Source organism: Lampris incognitus, chromosome 8 (genome assembly GCF_029633865.1).
Source record: "Lampris incognitus isolate fLamInc1 chromosome 8, fLamInc1.hap2, whole genome shotgun sequence".
In the NCBI taxonomy this organism is placed as follows: Eukaryota; Metazoa; Chordata; class Actinopteri; order Lampriformes; family Lampridae; genus Lampris; species Lampris incognitus.
This window is the reverse complement of record NC_079218.1, coordinates 29,392,975-29,415,406: the sequence shown is the minus strand read 5'-3', so window position 1 is coordinate 29,415,406 and position 22,432 is coordinate 29,392,975. Positions and strand designations below refer to the sequence as shown.

General features: G+C 42.1%; 1 protein-coding gene across 3 annotated transcripts; it reads right to left on the bottom strand.

The window, feature by feature from the left end:
• Positions 1-1,148: 1,148 nt before the first annotated feature.
• nlgn3b (neuroligin 3b) lies at positions 1,149-16,171 on the bottom strand. Of its 3 annotated transcripts, none has more exons than XM_056285388.1 (6): positions 15,691-16,171; positions 13,466-13,525; positions 12,162-12,311; positions 11,103-11,288; positions 5,994-6,783; positions 1,149-1,950 (listed from the first exon to the last, which is right to left on the bottom strand). In XM_056285388.1, exons 1-6 carry the CDS (start codon positions 16,169-16,171, stop codon positions 1,149-1,151), a joined length of 2,469 nt encoding a protein of 822 aa, XP_056141363.1. The 3 variants fall into 3 exon arrangements, with proteins under 3 accessions (XP_056141363.1, XP_056141366.1, XP_056141365.1); XM_056285391.1 differs by having other exon boundaries at positions 13,481-13,525; positions 15,691-16,054; XM_056285390.1 differs by lacking the exon at positions 13,466-13,525.
• Between the last annotated feature and the right edge of the window lie 6,261 nt (positions 16,172-22,432).

Sequence of the window (22,432 nt, the reverse complement as noted above, 5' to 3'; positions counted from 1 at the left end):
AAACAATCAACAAATCAAGTGTTGCTCTAAGTTTGTTATATACAAACAAGCCAAGCAAAAAGAGCCGTGAATTGGTAAGAGGAAGAGAATACATTTTACCAATTTTCTTTTCATCATGAAGCAGAGGTCATAGTCATACAATGTATTCAGCAAAATTATAGACGCATGGACGAAAAGTATAGCAGAAAAGCTACTCAAAGAGACTACAATAGATTACACAACACTACATAAGCAAAATGGAATTGTTAATTTCAAATTATACCCTAATTTACATTTTATAGCTTACCTCGCATTACACAGACACACTTACATTCACACACACAGTCATAAATGGAGACACACACACACACACACACACACACACGCACACGGATGCACGCATGCAAACACACACGCATATATGCACACGCGTGTACACACACACAGACACACACACACACATTCATTATAAATACAGTTTGAAGTAGACAAACACACATACTGACACGCAAACGCAAAGACAGGGGTGGCATATTTTGCATATTCAGATAGAAATATTTTGGGATAATTGGACATTTTTATGACCGACAGTGATCACTTTTCAGTAAAAGCTGAATCCATTGTAGTTACAACAAGATGGTATGTAAGTATGTTACAATACAAGGCATTTTAAAGTACTGACAATAAAAATACCCTTTTTAATGTTGTTTAATTGTACCATGAGAAATATGTATAAAATAGCTAGATAACACTGCTTTTAGGCTTTCCCCGTCTATTATCTCCATCCGTCATGAGTTGTAATGTCACTTTGTTCCACGTGGGAGATCAAAATAGATATCACAAAGTAAAAAGCTTCCCATACAAATCCAACTGTATAAACATTATACTGAGGTCTTACTAGATAAAGTTCCAAAAAAGCCATAGTGGAAAATGAAATGCACTTTTTTCTTTTCAACTGCCTTTGAAAATGATTATTATAAAATGACTGCGTTTTAGATTTCCAGTTATGAGAAAGCAAAGGCAGAATGTTGGTTGTATCACACCCTCCCAAAAGACAGAATGAACATATTTAACCCTATTTTACATCCTTAATTGTTTTTTTTTCTTTCTTTCTATGTGTCATGTACTTTCCCAGTTCTGTCTTCTAAATCCTCTCTTCTCAGGTCAGACTACACCCGTGTAGTAGAGTGTGTGCTAGGCAGGCCTGCAGAGCTGTAGCCGGCAGGGAAGGTGCTGTAAGGACTCATGTTAGAGAGGCCCATTAGGGAGTTGGGGATCATGGTGATGTTGTTGGGAGTCATGAGAGGAATGTCATCGGGGGATCGGCGCATGGTGAGTGAGTAGTCCATGTTTGGGGAGGCATGGAGGGGATTGTGGAGTGCATCACACTGGTTCATCTGCTGGGACAGGCTCTCGTCGATGGTGGTCGTGTGGCTGACGTTGTTGCCTTTGCTCTCACGCTGGGGACTGGGCTGCTGGGACGAATCCTGCCGGCTCCGCTTGTCCTTCCGGTAGTAGAGAGCCGCGAAGGCCAGCACGTTGAGGAAGAGCAGCGAGGCCCCCACAGCAATGGTGACGCTGAGCTCTGTGGAGTAATCTCTTGGGTTTGGCATAATCAGAGGGCCCATCTCATTCCCCCCCTCCCCATTGCTGCTGTGGGCAGTGGATACAGCAGGTCGGTTGGTGCTGGAGGACTTGCTTTTACCACCGGACTGGGTGGCGTCCAGCGGTGTTACCTTGGTGGTGGTGGAGGTATAATGGAACATGTCGTGCAGGTTATAGAGGTGGGGTACCAGGTGCTTCCAAAAGGCCACCTTGGTGGCGCGGTAGTGATCTCGGATGCGAGGCTTCAGGCCAATGTGCAGGTACAGCTGGTCATAGGGGTCATACTTGGACCAGACCACCTCTTCAAAGCGGTTAGCCTTGGTGTGGATGAATTTGGTGTCCTGGGGCACTGGCTTGTTCGGATCCCTACAGGCACATAATAGAAAGAAAACTTCTGGTCACAATATAGAAAAGTATACTGAAAAATATTTTGGCCTTCCAACTGCAAATACAAACTACACACCTGATTATCGCTGTGCTAAACCGCTAAACCTAAACAATATTAGATGCTATCTTCTGTATGGGATGCCATATCACAGTCTCACCCCAAGGGCTCAGTATCTACTAATTACTACTCACTAACCAGCAGCACAGTGACTTGCTTTGTATTTCTTTCTTCTGAAAGGATCCTGACTCACAAAGGATCCCTCGGGGGTGACGTTATTTATCGCAATGTCCTGTATGACTTCATCAGAAGTAGAGTGGAGACGAACATCATACCTTCCCGTCAATAAAAATGACACTATATTTGTGCTTCGATGCGACAAACTCTATGACTAAGAAAGCTGTCAAGGAAAGCCCCTTTTTTGGCTTCAATTTCAATGTGTTACTCTTGCATTTGTGTAATTATTTGTATAGTGTCAGTTGTTGAAGAAACCAAAATCCTATGTGGGATGGATTCAAGTCATTTTTCTACATTATAACTTGTCAATAATCTCAGTGATGACAGTGATAAGGAACTTTCACTGCTTCTAATGAAATTTGTTACAGAAGCTAATCAATTTTCTAGCAGTGGAGGACATAATCTGTCAAAATAAAATATCAGAAGAGTACTCTGTGACTTTTTTGTTGACCCAGAGACAAAAAAAAAGAAAAAAAGCTGACGTTAATGGGGAAAGGAACAGGGCATGTGTAATTCACATTGGCTTCAGGAAAGCTGCAAAGTATATAAGTATACATCTAAAAGCTGATTTCCACAAGACAGCAGCGGCTTGTGATGGGATGCTCAGTTATGATTTTATTTGAAAATCACAGCATCTGTTTATTGCAGATGAAGTTCAGGGATTAGAGCGGCAAGATCCTCTACTAATTTTTGCTCCCTCTTCGGAAGCCATCCTAAACTTACCATGAATTATCTTGAAATATGTGAAGTTTTAAATTTACAAAGGTTTTCTAACAGCTTAAAAAAAGACATAGGCAAGATTGCGTCCTTGATTTAAGTCTTATTAGGAACGGCTCAGTAATCTTCCAAGGCACTGCCACAGCATTCTCATGTCAATGTGAAAGAGCACCCCAGAATTACAGTATTAACCCCTTTTTTTGAGTTGGTTTTGACACGTTGCATTGAACACACAACTATTGAAAATGAACATTTGCATAACAGATATGCAAAGATGAGTGACTCATATTCCATCGGCAAATACTCCTTCCTATTCAGGTGCACTGTGACTGCAGTTTGGAGCAGCTGATGCAATAACAATGACAAAAAGCAAATGCATGTGGTGCAAATACAGACAATACAAGAAAAATAGCAATGCATTGGAAAAATGGCATCTGCAAACTCAAAATCAACAAAAAGCTGATGATACAGACGTGTTCAGTGTACATGACAGGGGCTGACACAAACACAGTATATTGCCGTGCGTCTGTGAACATCTGTAGTTAGTTAGCTGGTGTTGACTTGGCACTGTGCAGGGGGATTTCATCAACAACTCCAAGATTTGAAACACAGGAAAATATGAGTGTTTTGGTGAGAAAGAGGCTTTAGGGAAAGAAGAATTTGCATTTTTGTGGTCTTTTTGAAATTTAACTTTCAATCTTGACTCCAATATTTTTGATCATAATCATTTGCTGCATGTATATGGTTGAGCACCAGTTGAGCACTTTATTAAAAGTGGAAGAGTGAAAGTAAATATCTCTAGTTGCATAGTGTTGTTGAGATAAAGCAATGATAAGCAGACCTACCTTTGGTGCCAACGGAAGGTATTTACTGTTAAGATAAACTTAATTTTGAGATTATGAACATTAAGGGATAATGATAACTCATATCTTGAAGATCCCACTTTCAATCTGCGGCCTCTTCCCTGCTAAGTAAAGGATATGATGCTGGAATAATCACATCAGTACATACACTACCGTTCAAAAGTTTGGGATCACCCAAACAATTTTGTGTTTTCCATGAAAAGTCACACTTATTCACCACCATATGTTGTGAAATGAATAGAAAATAGAGTCAAGACATTGACAAGGTTAGAAATAATGATTTGTATTTGAAATAAGATTTTTTTTACATCAAACTTTGCTTTCGTCAAAGAATCCTCCATTTGCAGCAATTACAGCATTGCAGACCTTTGGCATTCTAGCTGTTAATTTGTTGAGGTAATCTGGAGAAATTGCACCCCACGCTTCCAGAAGCAGCTCCCACAAGTTGGATTGGTTGGATGGGCACTTCTTTGAGCAGATTGAGTTTCTGGAGCATCACATTTGTGGGGTCAATTAAACGCTCAAAATGGCCAGAAAAAGAGAACTTTCATCTGAAACTCGACAGTCTATTCTTGTTCTTAGAAATGAAGGCTATTCCATGCGAGAAATTGCTAAGAAATTGAAGATTTCCTACACCGGTGTGTACTACTCCCTTCAGAGGACAGCACAAACAGGCTCTAACCAGAGTAGAAAAAGAAGTGGGAGGCCGCATTGCACAACTGAGCAAGAAGATAAGTACATTAGAGTCTCTAGTTTGAGAAACAGACGCCTCACAGGTCCCCAACTGGCATCTTCATTAAATAGTACCTGTTAGAGCCTGTTTGTGCTGTCCTCTGAAGGGAGTAGTACACACCGGTGTAGGAAATCTTCAATTTCTTAGCAATTTCTCGCATGGAATAGCCTTCATTTCTAAGAACAAGAATAGACTGTCGAGTTTCAGATGAAAGTTCTCTTTTTCTGGCCATCTTGAGCGTTTAATTGACCCCACAAATGTGATGCTCCAGAAACTCAATCTGCTCAGAGAAGTGCCCATCCAACCAATCCAACTTGTGGGAGCTGCTTCTGGAAGCGTGGGGTGCAATTTCTCCAGATTACCTCAACAAATTAACAGCTAGAATGCCAAAGGTCTGCAATGCTGTAATTGCTGCAAATGGAGGATTCTTTAACGAAAGCAAAGTTTGATGTAAAAAAAATCTTATTTCAAATAAAAATCATTATTTCTAACCTTGTCAATGTCTTGACTCTATTTTCTATTCATTTCACAACATATGGTGGTGAATAAGTGTGACTTTTCATGGAAAACACGAAATTGTTTGGGTGATCCCAAACTTTTGAACGGTAGTGTAAGTCTGTAGTTAATGTAGAGTCGTTGTCTTTTTTTTTTTTGGATCCCCCCCTCCTTTTTTTTCTTTTTCTTTTTCTTTTTTTTTTCTCCCCAATTGCATTTGGCCAATTACGCCACTCTCCGAGCTGTCCTGGTCACTGCTCCACTGCCTCTGCCGATCCCAGGGGGGCTGCAGACTACCACATCCTTCCTCCAATACATGTGGAGTCGCCAGCGCTTCTTTTCACTTGACAGCGAGGCATTTTGCCAGGGGGACGTAGCGCATGGGCAGATCACGCTATTCCCCCCCCGAACAGGTGTCCCGACCAACCAGAGGAGGTGCTAGTGCAGTTACCAGGACACATACCCACATCCAACTTCCCACCCGCAGACGCGGCCAATTGTGTCTGTAGGGATGCCCGACCACTTTGGAGGTAACACGGGGATTCGAACTGGCGATCCCCGTGTTGGCAGGCAATGGACTAGACCGCTGTGCTACCCGGGCATCTGTAGAGTCATTGTCGAAGGTGGATCCCTTGAAAGTCTCTTTAATTGGGTAATATAGTGAGGGTTGGTACACAGTAGAAGAAACTGAGGTGGAACACGTTAACAAAAGAAGGACTTGTAAGCACAAATGACCAACAAACAACTGATTATGTTCATCCCTCAAACTCGCTGACGTTTTAATGTTGTTTCTAAACCAAGGTGGGATTACAAAATGATAAACCGTAGATATCCTTTCCATAAACTACCTGCTAGAAACTGAGATAGCAACTCATTTCTATGTGCATATATGCCAAACTCAAATATGCTACTGTGGTTTCCATTTTTGAGATGTGTTAAGCACTTCCCAAAACTGGTCTGGGTTAGCTTTATTACTCACCCGCTCTTGGCAAAATTGGTCCAGTAAGTCATGACCACAGCGCTGAGCATGATGTCATTTCTGGAGAAGTTACATGGAAACAGGTCAGTTGGGCCCACCATAGGGATGCCAAATACGTAAGGCACCTCATCTCCATGAGCCGAGTCTGACCACACAGGCTTCATTAGACTCTGGCAGTGGTGGTAGAAGGCATAGAAGTAAGTGGGCGAGCCGTAGCGGGCATGGAGGTCAGCTGTCACCACGGAGGGCTCCACCCATTGGTGGTCAGTGAATAGAGCCACCAGGGTCTTCCTCCTTGTCTCTGGATTGTCCTTATCAGCCCAGTCTGTGTACATGAATTTAATTGTCTCCCTCAGTGTGTCCTTGCCTTCTGGATAACCGTACAGGCTGTCTACAAAGTCTGACACAGCAAAGTCAAAGTCACTGCCAGACACGCCGTCTTCAAGGTCCATCACGTTCTCCACAAAGCGCAGCCCCTCCCCTTGATTAACACCAAGCATGATGTCGTAGTTGAGGAATTCGCCCTGCTCCATTAGGATCTCTGGGTCATCCGGGATGACATCTCCATCAATGACGGGACCAAAAGCCACGCGGTAACGGGCGGGCTGGATGTCTTGTTCCACCAGTTCCTTTGCACTCTTTTTCTGTAGGCAGGAAACCATGTCCACAGTGTCCAGAACATTACAGCCAACCCTCTCAGCCAGCATGCGAGTGTATTTGACTGGCTGGTAGTTGACAGCCCAGCTGGACAGGGCTGAACCACTTTGGATTATAGCTCTGTGGAAAAGACCTGTAAATATACACCAGATAAAATAACAGCTTAGATATCTTGAGATTGCCATCTTTGGTTAGTGAAGGTAACCAATCTATAATGGAGGTTTTTTTTCTGAGCTTTCAATACCACTTTTCAATGCAACTATTTTAATAATGTAAGTATTGTCAAAATAGTGATATAGCATCATTATCATTCTTTTGACTAACACATATGTCATAAGTTAGGCAGGGCACATAGACCTTTAAAGTAAATCATTATAGGGCTCTCAGACTACATCCAGGCCCATTCTTTTTCTACCTTGCCATGCCTCGGTCAGGGGCACAGACCTTATTGTTATTATTACTAGTATAAACCCTAGCATGCATGTCTTTTTGATGGTGGGGGAAACCGGGGGACCTGGAGAAAACCCACTGCAGACACGGGGAAAATATGGAAACGCCACACAGAGGACGACCTGGGATGACCCACAAGGTTGGACAACCCCAGGGTTTGAACCCAGGACCTTCCTGCTGTGAGGCGACAGCACTAACCACTGGGCTACTATGCCGCCCATTACATTATTACATATTATAACATGTTTGATCTGGGGTTCAGGGTAGTCCAACCTTTGGGGTCGTCCCAGGTCATCCTCTGTGTGGAGTTTGCATGTTCTCCCCGTGTCTTCGTGGGTTTCCTCCAGGTGCTCTGGTTTCCTCCCACAGTCCAAAGACATGCATACTGTACTAAAAAATGCATGGCCGTACTAAAAAAAAATTGTCCCTAGGTGTGTGTGTGTGTGTGGGGGGGGGGGGCCCTGTGATGGCCTGGCAGCCTGTCCAGGGTGTCTCCCCACCTGCCGCCCAATGACTGCTGGGATAGGCTCCAGCATCCCTACGATCCTGAGAGCAGGATAAGCAGTTTGGGTAATGGATGGATGGATAACATGTCTGAATAATTACATGAAGAATTTTTTTGCCAACAACCATGGTGTGCATGTTTTGTCACTGGGCAATGAGAGTAATCACTAGGAGTGGAGTACACCACTCACCAGTAGACCTCAGGGGTCATACAGCTTAATTGCTGGTGATTTCTTAATGCATCTTTAAAACAAATCAAAATGCACCCTAGCCAATCTAGAAATGCACTAGAAAAACAATCCTCAAAAGTGAAAAGAGTCAATGTTAACGATGGATACAGTTGAATGCAAATATTTTACACCCCTAAGCATTTTTATATTGGACTGAAACAGGGTTGGATCTGAGAGCACCTATTTGGGCCTGAAATGTGTGGCATGCTTCAGAGCGCTATACCTCATATACAGCCACAGCCTCTTAAAACCACTCCAAATAAAGACACACACCCAACTGAGGCACTTGACATAACTTGTTTTATCCAATTTTATCCAACCAAAGGGTTGTTACTATGCAGGGTTAGCAGGGTATGAAAGGCCAGAGAAGCACATATTTGCCATTTAATGCCCCTTTTGACGGGTTCACAGTGTATTGAGTATGAACCAGGGAGAGAGAAAAAAAAGGTGAAAGTGAAAGCAGCCCATCAGCTCAGCCGGTTAACACAGCCGAGCTGATGGGCCGCTTGTCACGAAGGTTGCCTGGCAACAGAAAGGAGCAGGCGAGAGACCTTCCATCCTCCTCAGTCTTGAGAATTAGTGATAATATATTAGAAATATCACAAATTAGGAATAAATTATCAATTTAATGCCTCCTGTGGTGTTACTTGTCAGAACTGAAACCAGTTATCTAGTATGTATTATTTGTCAACTCACTGGTTTCAGTTCTGGCAAGTAACCCCACAGGAGGAATGACATTAATAGTTAATTCAATTTTATGATTGGTGCGCAACATTGGTTCAAACAGGACATGTTTCTGATTACTTACACATGAGACTTTTTGATATTCACTTTGAGAGTCTTGGTATGGGGATTTAATATGTAGTGAGCCAGATCCTCTACTGTCAAGGCTAGCATGTACGCGGATATAGACAGCATGCCCGCCCCTGGGATTTTGCATAAGCCACCTAGATGTGACCAATGAGCTTTATCATCTCAATTAAAATTAAAATCAAAATAAAACATAAAAAAAGAAAAAATTGCTGGGGCAGCCATAAAACAGAAGAAAAAGAGTGATGGTGCAGTGGAACGTCCCCTCTCTTCTCTCTTCGCTGTCATTTATTTGCAAACTTTGAGAGTGGTAGTCTGTCTACCTCAAAGACAGTTGAAGGTCTCTATGTGCATTCAACTGCATTTGTGCCAAAGCATCTGAAATAAACCTTGCAAAGGACAGTTGCTGCAGCATCAACAATGATGACCAAAAGCATACTGATCCAGTCGTTTTGTATATAGCTCATCAGACACAGCATGCCTGCCGGGATAAAGGGTATCATCCCATTTTAAAATGTGTGCATTCATGTCAAAGGATAGAGTTTTGCATGTGAGCCTTTTCAGCCTTTCAGTGGATCTTAGTCCCTCGATGTGCTGTGGCTAATCTATGTTCAATGATACTCTATTGCACAATTGATTAATTTATTAATAAATGTATGTAAAAAAAATCCCGTTGCTGCAATACCATCACACATTGCAATGGGAATTGGGGGTTGATATACTGTGTGGCACCGTGACAATGCTTTTACAGAAAAAGGACAATACGGTTTTGTCAAAAATATCCAGGAAAAATACATTTTGTCTTTTCCTACTTCATTCCCCTGTGAACTGCATCCCTTGCAAGTATGATATCTTCAGCAATGATGGCACGCCGATGCATTCACAAATGGAGGACTTTTTAAACTGTACTTACTTTTTGGATTAACATTTGAAACATATATACTGACACCCAACTGTCTAAACCAAAAACAAATGCAGATTTTGTTTCATGGTCATATGTTCGTTTAGAGTATTTTTTTACCTTTATTCAAAAGCGATAGTGAAGAGGCAGACAGGAAATGTGGGAGAGAGAGAGAGAGAGGGGTATGACATGCAACAAAGGTCGCCAGCTGGACTCTAACCGGCGACGGATGCGACCATGTGGCATGCACTGTAATCATTTGGCTATGGAGGCGCTCCATGGTCATATCTTTTGGGACAATAATCGCTTCATGATAATCTTAATGGTCTCAAATCAGCATTATGATGATTCTTGTAAGAGACCTTATGATCACAGGGCCTGAGCTTCTGTCTAAATATTTTATCACTCCACTAAAGAGCTGTCTGCAAAGCAAATACTGTAAGTACCGTACAGTAATGGGGGAGCATACAAAGAATCCTCTATGACTTCAAGATACTTTCTTATTATAGTATGACCAAATAGTCATTTGCATTAATTCACTTAAGTATATCTTCTCTTCCTCTTGATTACGCAACTACATAAGCCACACAAAAAAGGGCACATCCAAACTTGAGCAGGACAGGTAGTGGGTAAAACAAATAGATGGTAAGAATGTTATCTGCACACTCAAATTAGAGCTGTGATTTCTGAATGCAGACAACTATATCAGATGCAAATGATACTCTGTATTATATGGACAATTTGAGCGCCACCCCTTGAAAATCACCGAGCCCTCTTCAGCCGCCCCATTCTAAATTATCTGCTGACACCACTATGGCCACTTAGAGGTAAACAAATCAGATGATAAAACTCTTTCAAATAAATCAACTGAAAAGGTAGGCTACTTATGTTCATGTATTATATCGAGACAGGCCAACATAATGAGATGGTGAGAACTTTACAATGCCGGTGTGCTCCTTTAACAGATTCACACTTGAAGTGGCAAAGCTTTTAGGCTGATTAGCTCTTGGAGAGGGGAACAATAGCAATGACTAACTGAACTAATACCCTTCTTTGTCCTGCTCCCATATCACAGAACATTTCATCTTTCTGACAAACCATTTGGGGCTGAACTTGATGCAAAGACTGAGCTTCAAAATGTTTCCTTGAATTTGGCTGAATATAAACATTCTGAAATAAAATGTGAAAACCCATTACAAGATAATTAGATAGGAAATATCAATATCCTTGTCATCAAAGTGTTACTGCGCATATGTATGCATGTCTATGTGGATGCAATTGCATGCTGCACGAAGGCAACGCAAACACAACACAGTATTTGATACAGATGCAGAAAACAATACACCCTTGCTCATTCATTATCACTGCTAGGCCGGTTTTAAGCAATGCAAAGTATGTTTATGCCGTACTTTGCATTGCTGTTTTGTTTTGCTGTCTGATGATTAATGATGACAAAGATTAATTAAAAAAATTTAAATCTGTTTTCACCAAAGTCTCTATCAGACATCTGTGGTTTTCACCAACAGCCCGCTGTGCATGCAGTTCCCAGACGCTTACCCTCCGAGTGGTGGGACAACGTTAGCAGGCTGACACAGGCGGCACCGATTCCAGATCCAAAAACTGTGATGCGACCTGGGTCTCCTCCAAAATAACCAATGTTTTTACTGATCCAACGAAGAGCTTGAATCTGGTCCAGGAGTCCATAGTTCCCTTTGGCTGCCTGGTCACCAGTGCTGAGGAAGCCTGACGTACACAGAGACAGAAAGGACAAAATGAAGTACAGCTCCTTCTTCATGTGTTAATCTTAAGTTGCATGGCTGTGAATTAAGTTGCTGAATTAACTGAGTGTATTCTTTTGTGTTTCGGGTATAACTCTACTCCTTCGCTTTTTCCTGTAAAAATCTTAACTACCTTTGTTGATGCCTGTCGGAACCACCCAAGCTGGGGCCTCTCAGAGGAGTGGCCTAGTCTCCAGATATGAAGACTCATCCCTTCCTCTAACAGGACTTTAATGATAATTTTAAACATGAAACATTTAATGCCCATAAATGTGGAAAGATAGAGATTTCATTTTCTGAAAGCCTCATTCATTATGCGTTTCAGAAGAATGCAGAGGTCACTTGTGCTCTCTCAACCGCACCTTCTGCTAATTTGCTTGTCTAATCTCATATTAACATATGCTGTTTTTAAAAATTAAATTCTTGTGACCTTGGCTGTGAATCCTGTATTAAATAAGTCCTAACTTTGTTTAAGTCCTTCTTTCACAACTGACAAAAGCTGTTAAAATTTTATGGGTTACATGCTTTTTCCCCCCGCAGGTTAAATCTACCTGTTGAAAGAAGTGCATCATTTCATGACTGTAAAAACATGTCGTGTGCAGCAAGCCATGATGCGGCATGCAAATTGAACTCTGCTATACTACCAGGATTTCATAAAAGATTTCAGCAGCCTTCTTTCTTCCACATAAAGTTTTTTCACAAGCTTTAAATTGATGTTTGCTTCTTTTTATGGGTTAACAATAGAAGTTTTAAAGTTTGCTACCCCTGACCTAGCTGGTGGCTACATGCTCTATTTCAAATCCCGTTGAGAAGCTGCATACAAAGGTACATCCATCACCTAATATGCCAACCCTGTAGTTGAGAGTGACGACAACAACGTTCCCGTAGCTGGCCAGCAGACTGCCATCCATCATGTTCCCAGTGCCCTCCATGTAGGATCCTCCGTGGATGTAGACCATCACAGGTCGAGCCTCAGAGTCCCTTATGTCTGCAACATTAGTCAACACACAAATGCTGAACAGTCCAGTTGTAAGGAGGTGGTAACAATAATGAACCGTTAGGAGATTCCCTGGCAGACAAACAAACTAGAAACAAACTAGAACCCGATCGTCTCTAATGTATAAACTACTCAGTGTAAGGTATGGCTAAAGACTTGGCGTTGAAAAGTATACTAAGGTGGTAAAAATGTGATATGGAAACACCAACACAACCGCAAGACAATCAAACTGCAGGATAAGGATGATCACAAGGTTTGCCTTTTTTTTTTAGCAAATTGTTAGAATATTGATCGCAAATGTCTTTATTTTTCTGTGTGTTGCGCTCAGGCAGATATGTTTCAAAGTGGGGCTGTGTGTTCTGTGCCAAATCTTTATAATTGTGTCATTAAATGTGGCACGCAGTAGAAATAAAAGAAGAGTTTAATGACCTCAGATTTTGATGAAGGGTCAGTTATTCCTAAGTGATGATGACATTTATTGGGCATTTTATATCCTATCTTTTTCTTTGCACATGCAAATGCATTAAATAATACCACATTTATTGATTGCATTTGGTCTTTTCGTATTGTTGGGGAAAATGTTCAGTTGTGTCATAAAGCTTGTATTTACATATCATTACCAACTCAGCAGGACTCTGTGTGATATAAATTCACTTGGCGATAGAGCCAGGATTCAAAATCAAAATGTGCAAAACAACGCAAAGCTGTTGTTATCCCAAAAGAGCAACTAAAATAGTAAGGATGTTCTGTTTGTATTAAGAGGCACAAGATGCCCATGATTGCAAAAGAAGAGTTTCAAGGCTGGTTTTGGATATTGACTTTGTATTGCCTTCAATGAGAGCTGCAAGAGAGTAAACCCCAAATCTAGATCCATGGAGATAAAAATGTAGCATGTAGCAGTGGCTATTGTGCTTGGATCCGTGAGACACGGCCACGATGCAGTAAAGTCCAACTATTTGCAATAGATTAAAAACCGTTTTAATTCAGCCTCTCTCAAGTGGGACACTGAGGATTTCTTAACTGAGTCAGACCAGAGGGACGTGAGATGTTAGTCATCAAAATTTATTAAAAAAAAAAAAGAAAAAAGAAAAATAAAGAGCAAGACGAATCCATGCATCAAGACTCGGAGCTCTAAAAAAAAATACCTTCAGACTTATCACTGTCACCATGTGAGAAAGCCGCCCCCTTTTTCTTGTGTTGGGTCCCTGGGATTCACATGAGGGGAAAAAAAAGAAGTAGAAAATTCAAAATAGCATGGCTGACTATGTCCGTAGCTTCGAATTTCACATCCACGAAAAACATGAATGTAAGAAATGTTAAAAACAAGGCAGCAGCGCATTTTGTGCATGTTACAGTCTTCCCTGTCTCTGCCTTGGAACAACTGGGAGGTGGCATGATGCAAAGTCTTTGGAGATGTATACAGGAGACATGTTAATAATTACAAAACAGGGACTGTCGAAAAAAAAAAGAAAAAGATCAAATATACATGCACCATTGGTAAGATATGATTAAGCAATGGCACACACACACACACACACACACACACACACACACACACACACACACGCACAAACATGCATGGGCAGACACACATACACCCACACAGTTGGAATGACAGACTGGCTATCACTCTCCTCTCTATTTATTATGTATATCATTACAGTGGATGAGGATTCATCTGTCTTGTTTTTGACGGGAGTAACAAATCTGTCAAGGCTCCCTTTGTCTCTCTTCTGTAAGCTTTCATGTTTTTCCCCCCTCATTTCAGCTTTTCTGGCATGTTCCTTGAACCCCATGAGGACAGACTCCATCCTCAGCCAACATGAAGATAAGCCGTGTGGCTGAAAAAGCAGGAACCTACTCATCGATATGTTTATGATATGCATCAAACTACAAAAAGTGATAATTAGAGAGCTAAGACTGCAGAATGGAAAGTGCTCTTGAATTAGATATGGTCTAAAAAGTGTTCAAAATGCAAAAAGGTAAAAAAAAAAAGTGCAGAAAAGGCTGACAAAAACGCTTTAAGCCAGTTGGCAATAGTCAGTGCTAGTTTGAGTATCAACAAGGTCAGGGTATATATTCAAGTAGACAGTGACAAAAACAGGCTAATGTAACACAGGGAGAGAGCCATGAGGCGAAGTCATTTCCATTTATTTAGAGTTTTATGTAACAATGGAGGAAATATGCTTGTATGTGTACTATGTGTGGGAGTCCTTAGGGTGGCGTTCAGATTGGAGCCTTATAAAACAGGCTGCACCATTCTGGACTGGTGCCTCTCAGGCAGGCTGCTAACCAATTGTTGCTATGCTACCAAAGGAAAGACAGTCAAACCTCGGTGTGTTACACACTGAGACTGAGCCAGGTGCAACTTTTAATGCTGCATGTTCCACACCACAATGCACCAAACACTGGTGAGGAGGGGTTTTTTTTTTTTTTTTTTCACCCCTCAGAGACGACGTGTAATGAATACATTTCAAGCAACTGAATAAAGAGGATTTGTTTCTCAGAATCCCAGCTTTCCTGCTTATTCACACAGTTGTGGGACGAAAATGAAATATCCCACTGTCTGATGGGGTCTGTTATATCGTACTATATTGGATGTACAGCACAAGAAGAGGCAATGTGTTCATTCTTCTGCACATGAATAAGTCCCCAATGGACATGCTGTGTCTTTACAATCGATCAACTGGAGGAGTTGAGCAAGGCATTGATTTTGAACATTTTTTCCCCTCCTTTTATCATCATAGGGATGCTGGCACAAGAATTGTTTAGTATCACTACTATATAACACAAAATTAACAATTATGGCCTTAAAAAGTAGTCCCGTTGCTAGCATTACTAGCTATACTTAATTCTTTATTAATTGTTTTTAGTGTTTAATGCAGAGAGTCAAGTAGGTTCATGTCATTATTTTCAACAAATAAATCTAAAATTACTGTTTGGTTCAGATGGACCAGTGCTTGCATGACATCTTACTTCAATAATACTGTACATCATTAACAAATCATAAGGCTTCAGTGTATTTTTATTGATTCCAGTCCTGACTACCAATGTGTATCTATCGGACAGACCCAGTCATTGCTACAGGGAGAGTCAGTTGGCGCTAAAACCAAACTATTGCTTATTTCCTGCTCATGCATTTACATGTTTGCTTTTCTTGCTTCAAATTCATTTATCAAAAAAAAGAAAGGAAAGAAAATGATGATATCACCTTGGATGGCAGGCAAGTCAATCTTTGAAGGCAGCAGTGACATGGACGATGGTGAGACACATGCTTTATGATGACCACAGGATGAAGTCATGGCCACAAAATGACGGTGATCACTGGATGTGTGCTGCAACCGTCGTCCATTTTACCAAACCAACTCACCATCATCTGTTGGAGCGTAGATGTTTAGATATAAACAGTCTTCATTTTGATCCTGGATGTATGTGGCTACTGTATCCAGGTTATAGGTGAACCATATGGGCATCATGACCTCTGGCACGGTGTTGTGGATGTTCTGAGGGCACACCGGCATGAAGTGGGTAGCATTCTTGATCCCGGACCAAGAGGAGGGCTGCTCTGGAGGCATAAAGCGTTTCTCGCCCAATGGAGGGGCCGCATATGGGACCCCCAAATATTGATCGACAGGCCTAAGCACCTCGCTAGGCACAGGAACCCTGAGGCCTCTAAGTTTACCAAATTGGGTGGTCACTGTTGGGTAAAATTTCTGGCTTGTCGCCTTGGTGAGTGACCAGCAGGAGCATAATATCCACCAAAGAAGGGCACAGTGGGTGATGGCTACAGTCCCTTGCTGATGTAGTAGGTGTGCGGGCAACAGATGGTCTCTGAATGTAGCCAGCCACATGATCTGGGCAAAAGAGTGCCCTTGCACAACACAAATGCACACAGTAGTGTCCCCTCAATCCTTCTGCTGTCCTCCTGTCAACCAGACGTCATCCACATTGCTTTTGACTTCAATTTTTATCAAAAACAAATGCACCTCAGCCCGGTATCTGCACACAAGAGCTCCTGTTTTCATTGCACAATACTCAGATCTGAAAGCAAGATCAGGAAAAATGGGACATGTAAAAAAACATTTTATTGTACAAATTAAATGATACCTATAAATTTGCAAACTTATATCATGGCTTGATATGTTGTTTTAAATGAGCGCCTCCTCTGTATGGTACATGGTGAAAATGATTTTAAAGCCAACAAACTTTTTCGGCCAAGATACTGTATTGACAGAATAATATATGCACATCACGCTGTACTGATGTGTACATTTTCATCCAAAACCTGAAAAACCCCAGAGATTTGTAATCTGCAAGTATTCTCACAAAACTGTATTTGTTGACAAAAGGATGCCAGCTTTCACCTGGCTCCAAAAGTATGTTGTTTCTCTGTCTGTACTGGTACACTAGTATGCATTTACTGCCAAATGGTTTTGTGAATACAAAAGTGAAATTTGTGCATCAACACCTTCTGTATCAGATCTAAGTTACCCGAGGAAAAAACTACAAGCAGCAAAAAGGTCCCATCTGTTATAGCAGATTGCTTTGTAGTTCAGCCTTTCGCCTTGACCTGATGCTCGATATGGCAGGAGGAAAACATTGTAAGGCATTTAGCTTGTTTATAAACAATCCAAGACAAATGTGTTAGCCAAGTCAAATTCCCAAATGGTTATTTATGTACGCTGCCCTGAGCATTGTGAAAACCTGCAGCAAAACACTGATTTTTCATGCTCATTGACTGAGTCATTAAGACAGCAGACCATATTTATACACCAGATCTGCAAACTACATGAATTCCAGACAACAATACATTCCTCACATTGTACATATACAAGCACAACGATTGCCATGCTGATTAATACATGTTAGGAACACATTAGCATGTATGTTGAACGTAGGGTTTTGTGTTCATTTCCTGCATGATGATAACCATGCATGTATACTGCCGGGCAGGGGATTCTCTTTACTGAAGTCTCTTTGATCAAACTATCAAGGTGAGACTTTTCACAGAAACATAGACAGGAATAAAAGTAGCAACTAATCTCATAAAAAGATACCACACAGGGAGTGACACAGAGAAAATTGTTATTTCTATGCCCCGAGTCAGTTTGATCTGTGATGATGAACATTGACATTGGATTAAATTCACGGACAATGAAAAATCCACTTTCGGTTCATTGCCAACATTATATATCACAGCTGTGGTAAGACATCACCAGTTATGATCTTAGTTTCATGGTCTGTACAGTCAAGGCTTCTGTCCGTAATAACACACGTTTTAATGTTTAAGCTGAGAGGCAGTCTAGACTCCAATGAAGTGAATTTACAGTAACATATCAAACATGACTGTAAATTGGATCTAAAAACACATTTGATTTCTTTGTAACTAGATTTCAGTTATTTGAATTGGACCACAGCTTGACGTGTTTCAGGGGCTGATTTTACCATCAGGCCTGTATGCAGATATAGGCAAAACTTGTGCAGCAAACAACAGGTGTGAGGAATTGAGCATTGTCTAGGACGGAGATATGCAATATCCAGGTATTCTTCTTCAAGCCCCATCAGCAATTTGAGGGCAAAACCCTTCAAACTACACAAAATGGGTATCGTTTACATGAACTTAGCAAACACACACAATCCAGCGTGATAAACGGTGATTATTGTTTTTGTTCACTAATTATACTCAGACGCTGGTCAGAAATCTTAAAAAAAAATCTCTTCAGTTGATTCCAGTCAATAAAACGCTAACCCTAACAAGGGCATTTCCCCCATTTAAGTTCCCCAAAGGGCTGCAGTGTGCCTTGTGTGACATATTCTTACACGGAATTGTACAGCTTAAATACCTTTTCTCCTAATAGCCACGGCCCGAGATACATGCCATTAAGGTAGAATTGTTGTAGTCACCCAGTGTCCTTGTGATTGCATCGGTGTGATTCACATTCGTTTTAAATGGATTTTCCAGAATTCCCAATGCTGATGTTGGCTAACCGAGCACCGAGGAGGAGCAGCTGCCAAAATCAGATTGGACAATGTTTTACAATATGAGACAGAAATCCAGACATAGCCAGGAAACCAAGCCACAGCCCAAAATACAGCCGGTACAAACGTTGTCTGTAGGACATTACGCGGAAAATTATGCAGCTATTTAAAATCGGTCTAATACGTGAAATGTTTAAGTAAACAACGAAAATTGGCGAGACGAGAGATACTGAGCTACGTTCGTCCATAAAGAATTGGCTTTTGGGTGAGATGATCGGGCTGGATGTCATCGATCACTATCAAATCTTATCACGGTAAAACAATAAGAATAACAATAACAATAAGAATAAAAATAATAATAAGAAGAATATAATTAGCAACTCACCTGCTTTCGTAAGGGCGATACGCGCTCCATCTCGACGCTTGCCGTGATACCATACCCGTCTACTCGCCAAAAAAAAAAAGACTCAGTGTGATTATTCTAGCGGATAAATCGGGAAGCGCCGGGCCCTCAAACTCCAATATCCCCTTTAATCGTTTTGATCAAAATGAATTCTCCATGTGCGGAGTTTGTGTGTGTGTGTGTGTGTGTGTGTGTGCGTGTGCGCGCGCGCGCCTTGCGCATTTACGACGCCAAGGTCAGGAGCGCCAACGAGAGCCCGCCATGGAAGATCTCTATGGCGCCCACTGCCAGCGCGTTGCTAAGCGACCAGGCATACGCCGGTGCATTGAATTCAGCCGCCTCGCTCCGGCTCTACACCAAGCACCAACAACCTTCTTTGTTGAATCATATTGGCAGCTGATGTGTGCGACGCACGAAACAAGCTTGCATTAAAGTGTAATATATATATTCATTCATTATTCAAACCGCTTATCCTTACTCAGAGTCGCGGGGATGCTGGAGCCTATCCCAGCAGTCATTGGGCGGCAGGTGGGGAGACACCCTGGACAGGCCGCCAGGCCATCACATACAGTCCTGCATTATGCACAGATACATTTAAGATATTGTAGTAAATTCCGGGGGGGGGGGGCGGCGACCCAGGATCTGCCGCAGCCGGGCGCGCCACGGGCGGCAGTCGACCAAAGCGGGGGTCCCCAACCACCAGAACACGGACTGGCACCGGGCCGCAAAGCATTTGCTACCGGGCCGCAAGGAAACTATATGATATACAATATTCAAACGCTAGACAATTTTTAATTTGAAACGGATACTTGACGTGTGTACAATGATGCAATTTCATCACTCATTCCAAAAGGAGGGGGGGTAGTGTAACGTGCATGGATAAGTAGACACGTTGGCCATTGGCTAACGGGTCGGACCCTTTAGTCGAGCGGTCAGAGGTGTCTCCCGCGGTGCGAGAGCTACGGGTTCGCGCTGCGGCAATTCCTTGTAGTTGTCCCCCGAATTCACTACATTGGTGTCAGAAGTGGCGGATGCGCTTTCCCGAAGGAGGGGGGTAGTGTAACTTGAATGGAGAAGCAGACACGTTGCTAACCGGTCGGACCCTTTAGCCGACTGGTTAACGTTGTCGCTTGTGGCGTGGGAGTTACGGGTTCGCGTCCCGAGCTGCCCCCCTGAATTCGCTAATATATATATATATATATATATATATATATATATATATATATATATATATATATATATATATATATGTGTGTGGTGTAAGGCACATTATATTTGTTATGCCCGCGCCGTCCATCCAACCCCCGTCCCTGTCCCCTGTTCCTTATTTCCATTTCAAGGAGTTGGCAACCCTACGCTCTTAGACCGACGAATGTCTCTATTTTGCTGTAGTCATTTCTTGTCACCATAGCTTGGTAGATAACTCCTTTCGTCTGGCATTTTGTTTCGAGGGGCATGAGTCGTAATCACGGCAGTCGCAGTTGGGGGAGTTCGATTGGGATGAAGGTGTCATTGATTTGTTCATGATTCTTATGTTGAGGGGCGATATTGTAGCAAATTCGGGGGGCAACCGCAGGAACCGCCGCAGCGCGAACCCGTATCTCCCGCACCGCGGGCGACAACGTTAACCAGTCCACTAAAGGGTCCGACTCCTTAGCCAAAGGCTACCAAGCCTATTAATCCGTGATCGTTACAATATTATTTGTTTAATGTTAGGCATGAAGCTGTAACTAGTTTTGATGGTGTTCCTATTGAATATTGTAACGTGCATGGATAAGAAGACACGCTGGCCGCTGGCTCGCGGGTTTGACCCTTTAGTCAAGCGGTTAGCGATGCGGGTTCGCGCCCCGGCCGCGGCAGTTCCTGTGATTGCCCCCCGAATTCGCTACAAAATCTTCCTCAGTTGATGGTCCGGGGTAAAGCACTTATTTGTTGAATATTAGGCAGTCCTAATAAATGACTACACGAACGCGTGTGTCATTTATTCTTCTGTACAAAAACACAACGCGAGAAACATGGCAACCATCCTAGTCCTAGCTCTACCTTGTCACCGTGTCTACCTAACACACAGCGTCAACTGATTATGCTGCATTGCGCCCATATAGTCCGCTACAGTCGCATTTCATTGCCAGCAATGCCTGCCATGCTGTATTGTTGTGCATTTGACAAATAAAAAAAGTTGAACCTTGGAAAGCTGTTATTAGTGGCCCAACATGGGACAACTCTCATACTCCCATATTTCGTGCAAAACCATCCTTCTGACTTTCTGCTTTGCATGCAAATTGCCTTCGAAGAGGCGGGTAATTGGGAGAACGCAGCACTGGGCTGTCGGATGAAATATAGTAAGGGGATTTTTAAACTAGCTTGTAATGAGTTAGGGCAGACCTGCAGCAAGTAGTGGTAATCTCCATAACAGAAACAATGACCAAAAAAGTGTGTTTTAGTTATTGTAAGTGGAATTCCTAATAAACTGCGCACTTACACGTAAAACATTTGGCTGTGAATACGCCTACAACCACTGATTCCTTCACAGGGTGCAGCTCATCACCATGAATATTGTGTCTCCACAGACCTAAAGGCTTCAATCACAGCTGCAAACCATGAGGCCCACAGCAGGTAGCTATAAGAAGGTTCTCTCCGCAGCTCCCCTCCTCTCCCTCTCCTCCTCAGATATATCCAGGCAGAACTCATTCTCTCCTACCCACTCTGCTTTTCAGCTGGCATAACCTATAGTGGATGAGACAAACCTGAACCTAGACTGACTGATTGAATATATTTTGGATCAATCCCCATATTGGGGCATACATTTACATTGAAGCTGTCTAGTGCATAGTCGGTACAGGTGAGATGTAGTATGGGACTGCACCCATATGGCCAAAGGTAGGAGGGTTCATAGAGTTCCTTGTCGCTGCTCAACTGGTTTTAGGACTTCACATAATCAACTTTTACCCACATACAATCCCAAATAGGAACTAGTTTTCGTATTGGCATTTCACTGTGATAATCTCATGAATTGACTAACCATACATGTGTGTCTGTGTGTGTGAGTGTGTGTGTGTGTGGGGGGGGGGCGGGGGTGTCATTACCAAGTGAAATGCTAAATAGCATGAGGGCATTTATTGAAAAGAGAAAACTATAAAGGAATTTTTTTTGCCCTCCCATGTCACTGCTGAAAACATACAATTTGTATGCATACAAGTCACTGAATGTTTACAACATGGTCATTTTCCCACCAGGTTGTTCAGTTTTGGGGCCGGGCCCTCAGATTGCAGATATGGAGTCGGACCCCTCCCACCCCGAGTCAGTGCTGTAAGTCTCTGTGTGGGTGAAGGGGAACACAAAGAAGGTAAAGTGGCAGCTTGATTATCTTTGAAAGCCTATGTCGAGGTTTACAAGATGTATATATCTATAGTTGCTTCATCCCAATTCAATAATAATAATAATAATAATAATAATAATAGAAATAATAAATTGAACTTATATAGTGCTTTTCTAACACTCAAAGTTGCTTTACAATAAACACGGTGAAACAAGACAACAGATAAACATAACACAGACATACAGGGGTGGATGGGAAGGGGGGTATGATTTAATTTGTGCCTCTCTGTGCTACACAAGGAGAGAACTGCTCCATTCTCACATACAAATTATGATGACTATTATCACTGTTAAAAATAAATCATCATCATCATCGCCAGCGTGATAATGCATCCTCATGTAGGAGTTATTT

Excerpts from the sequence above, each read along its gene's own strand:
- nlgn3b (XM_056285388.1), bottom strand. The coding sequence starts at position 16,171 with ATGTGGCTGGCTACATTCAGAGACCATCTGTTGCCCGCACACCTACTA. Across the intron at positions 12,312-13,465 it reads TGACAGTGATAAGTCTGAAG|ACATAAGGGACTCTGAGGCT; the intron begins GTATTTTTTTTT and ends CTAATGTTGCAG. Across the intron at positions 11,289-12,161 it reads CTACAGGGTTGGCATATTAG|GCTTCCTCAGCACTGGTGAC; the intron begins GTGATGGATGTA and ends TGTGTACGTCAG.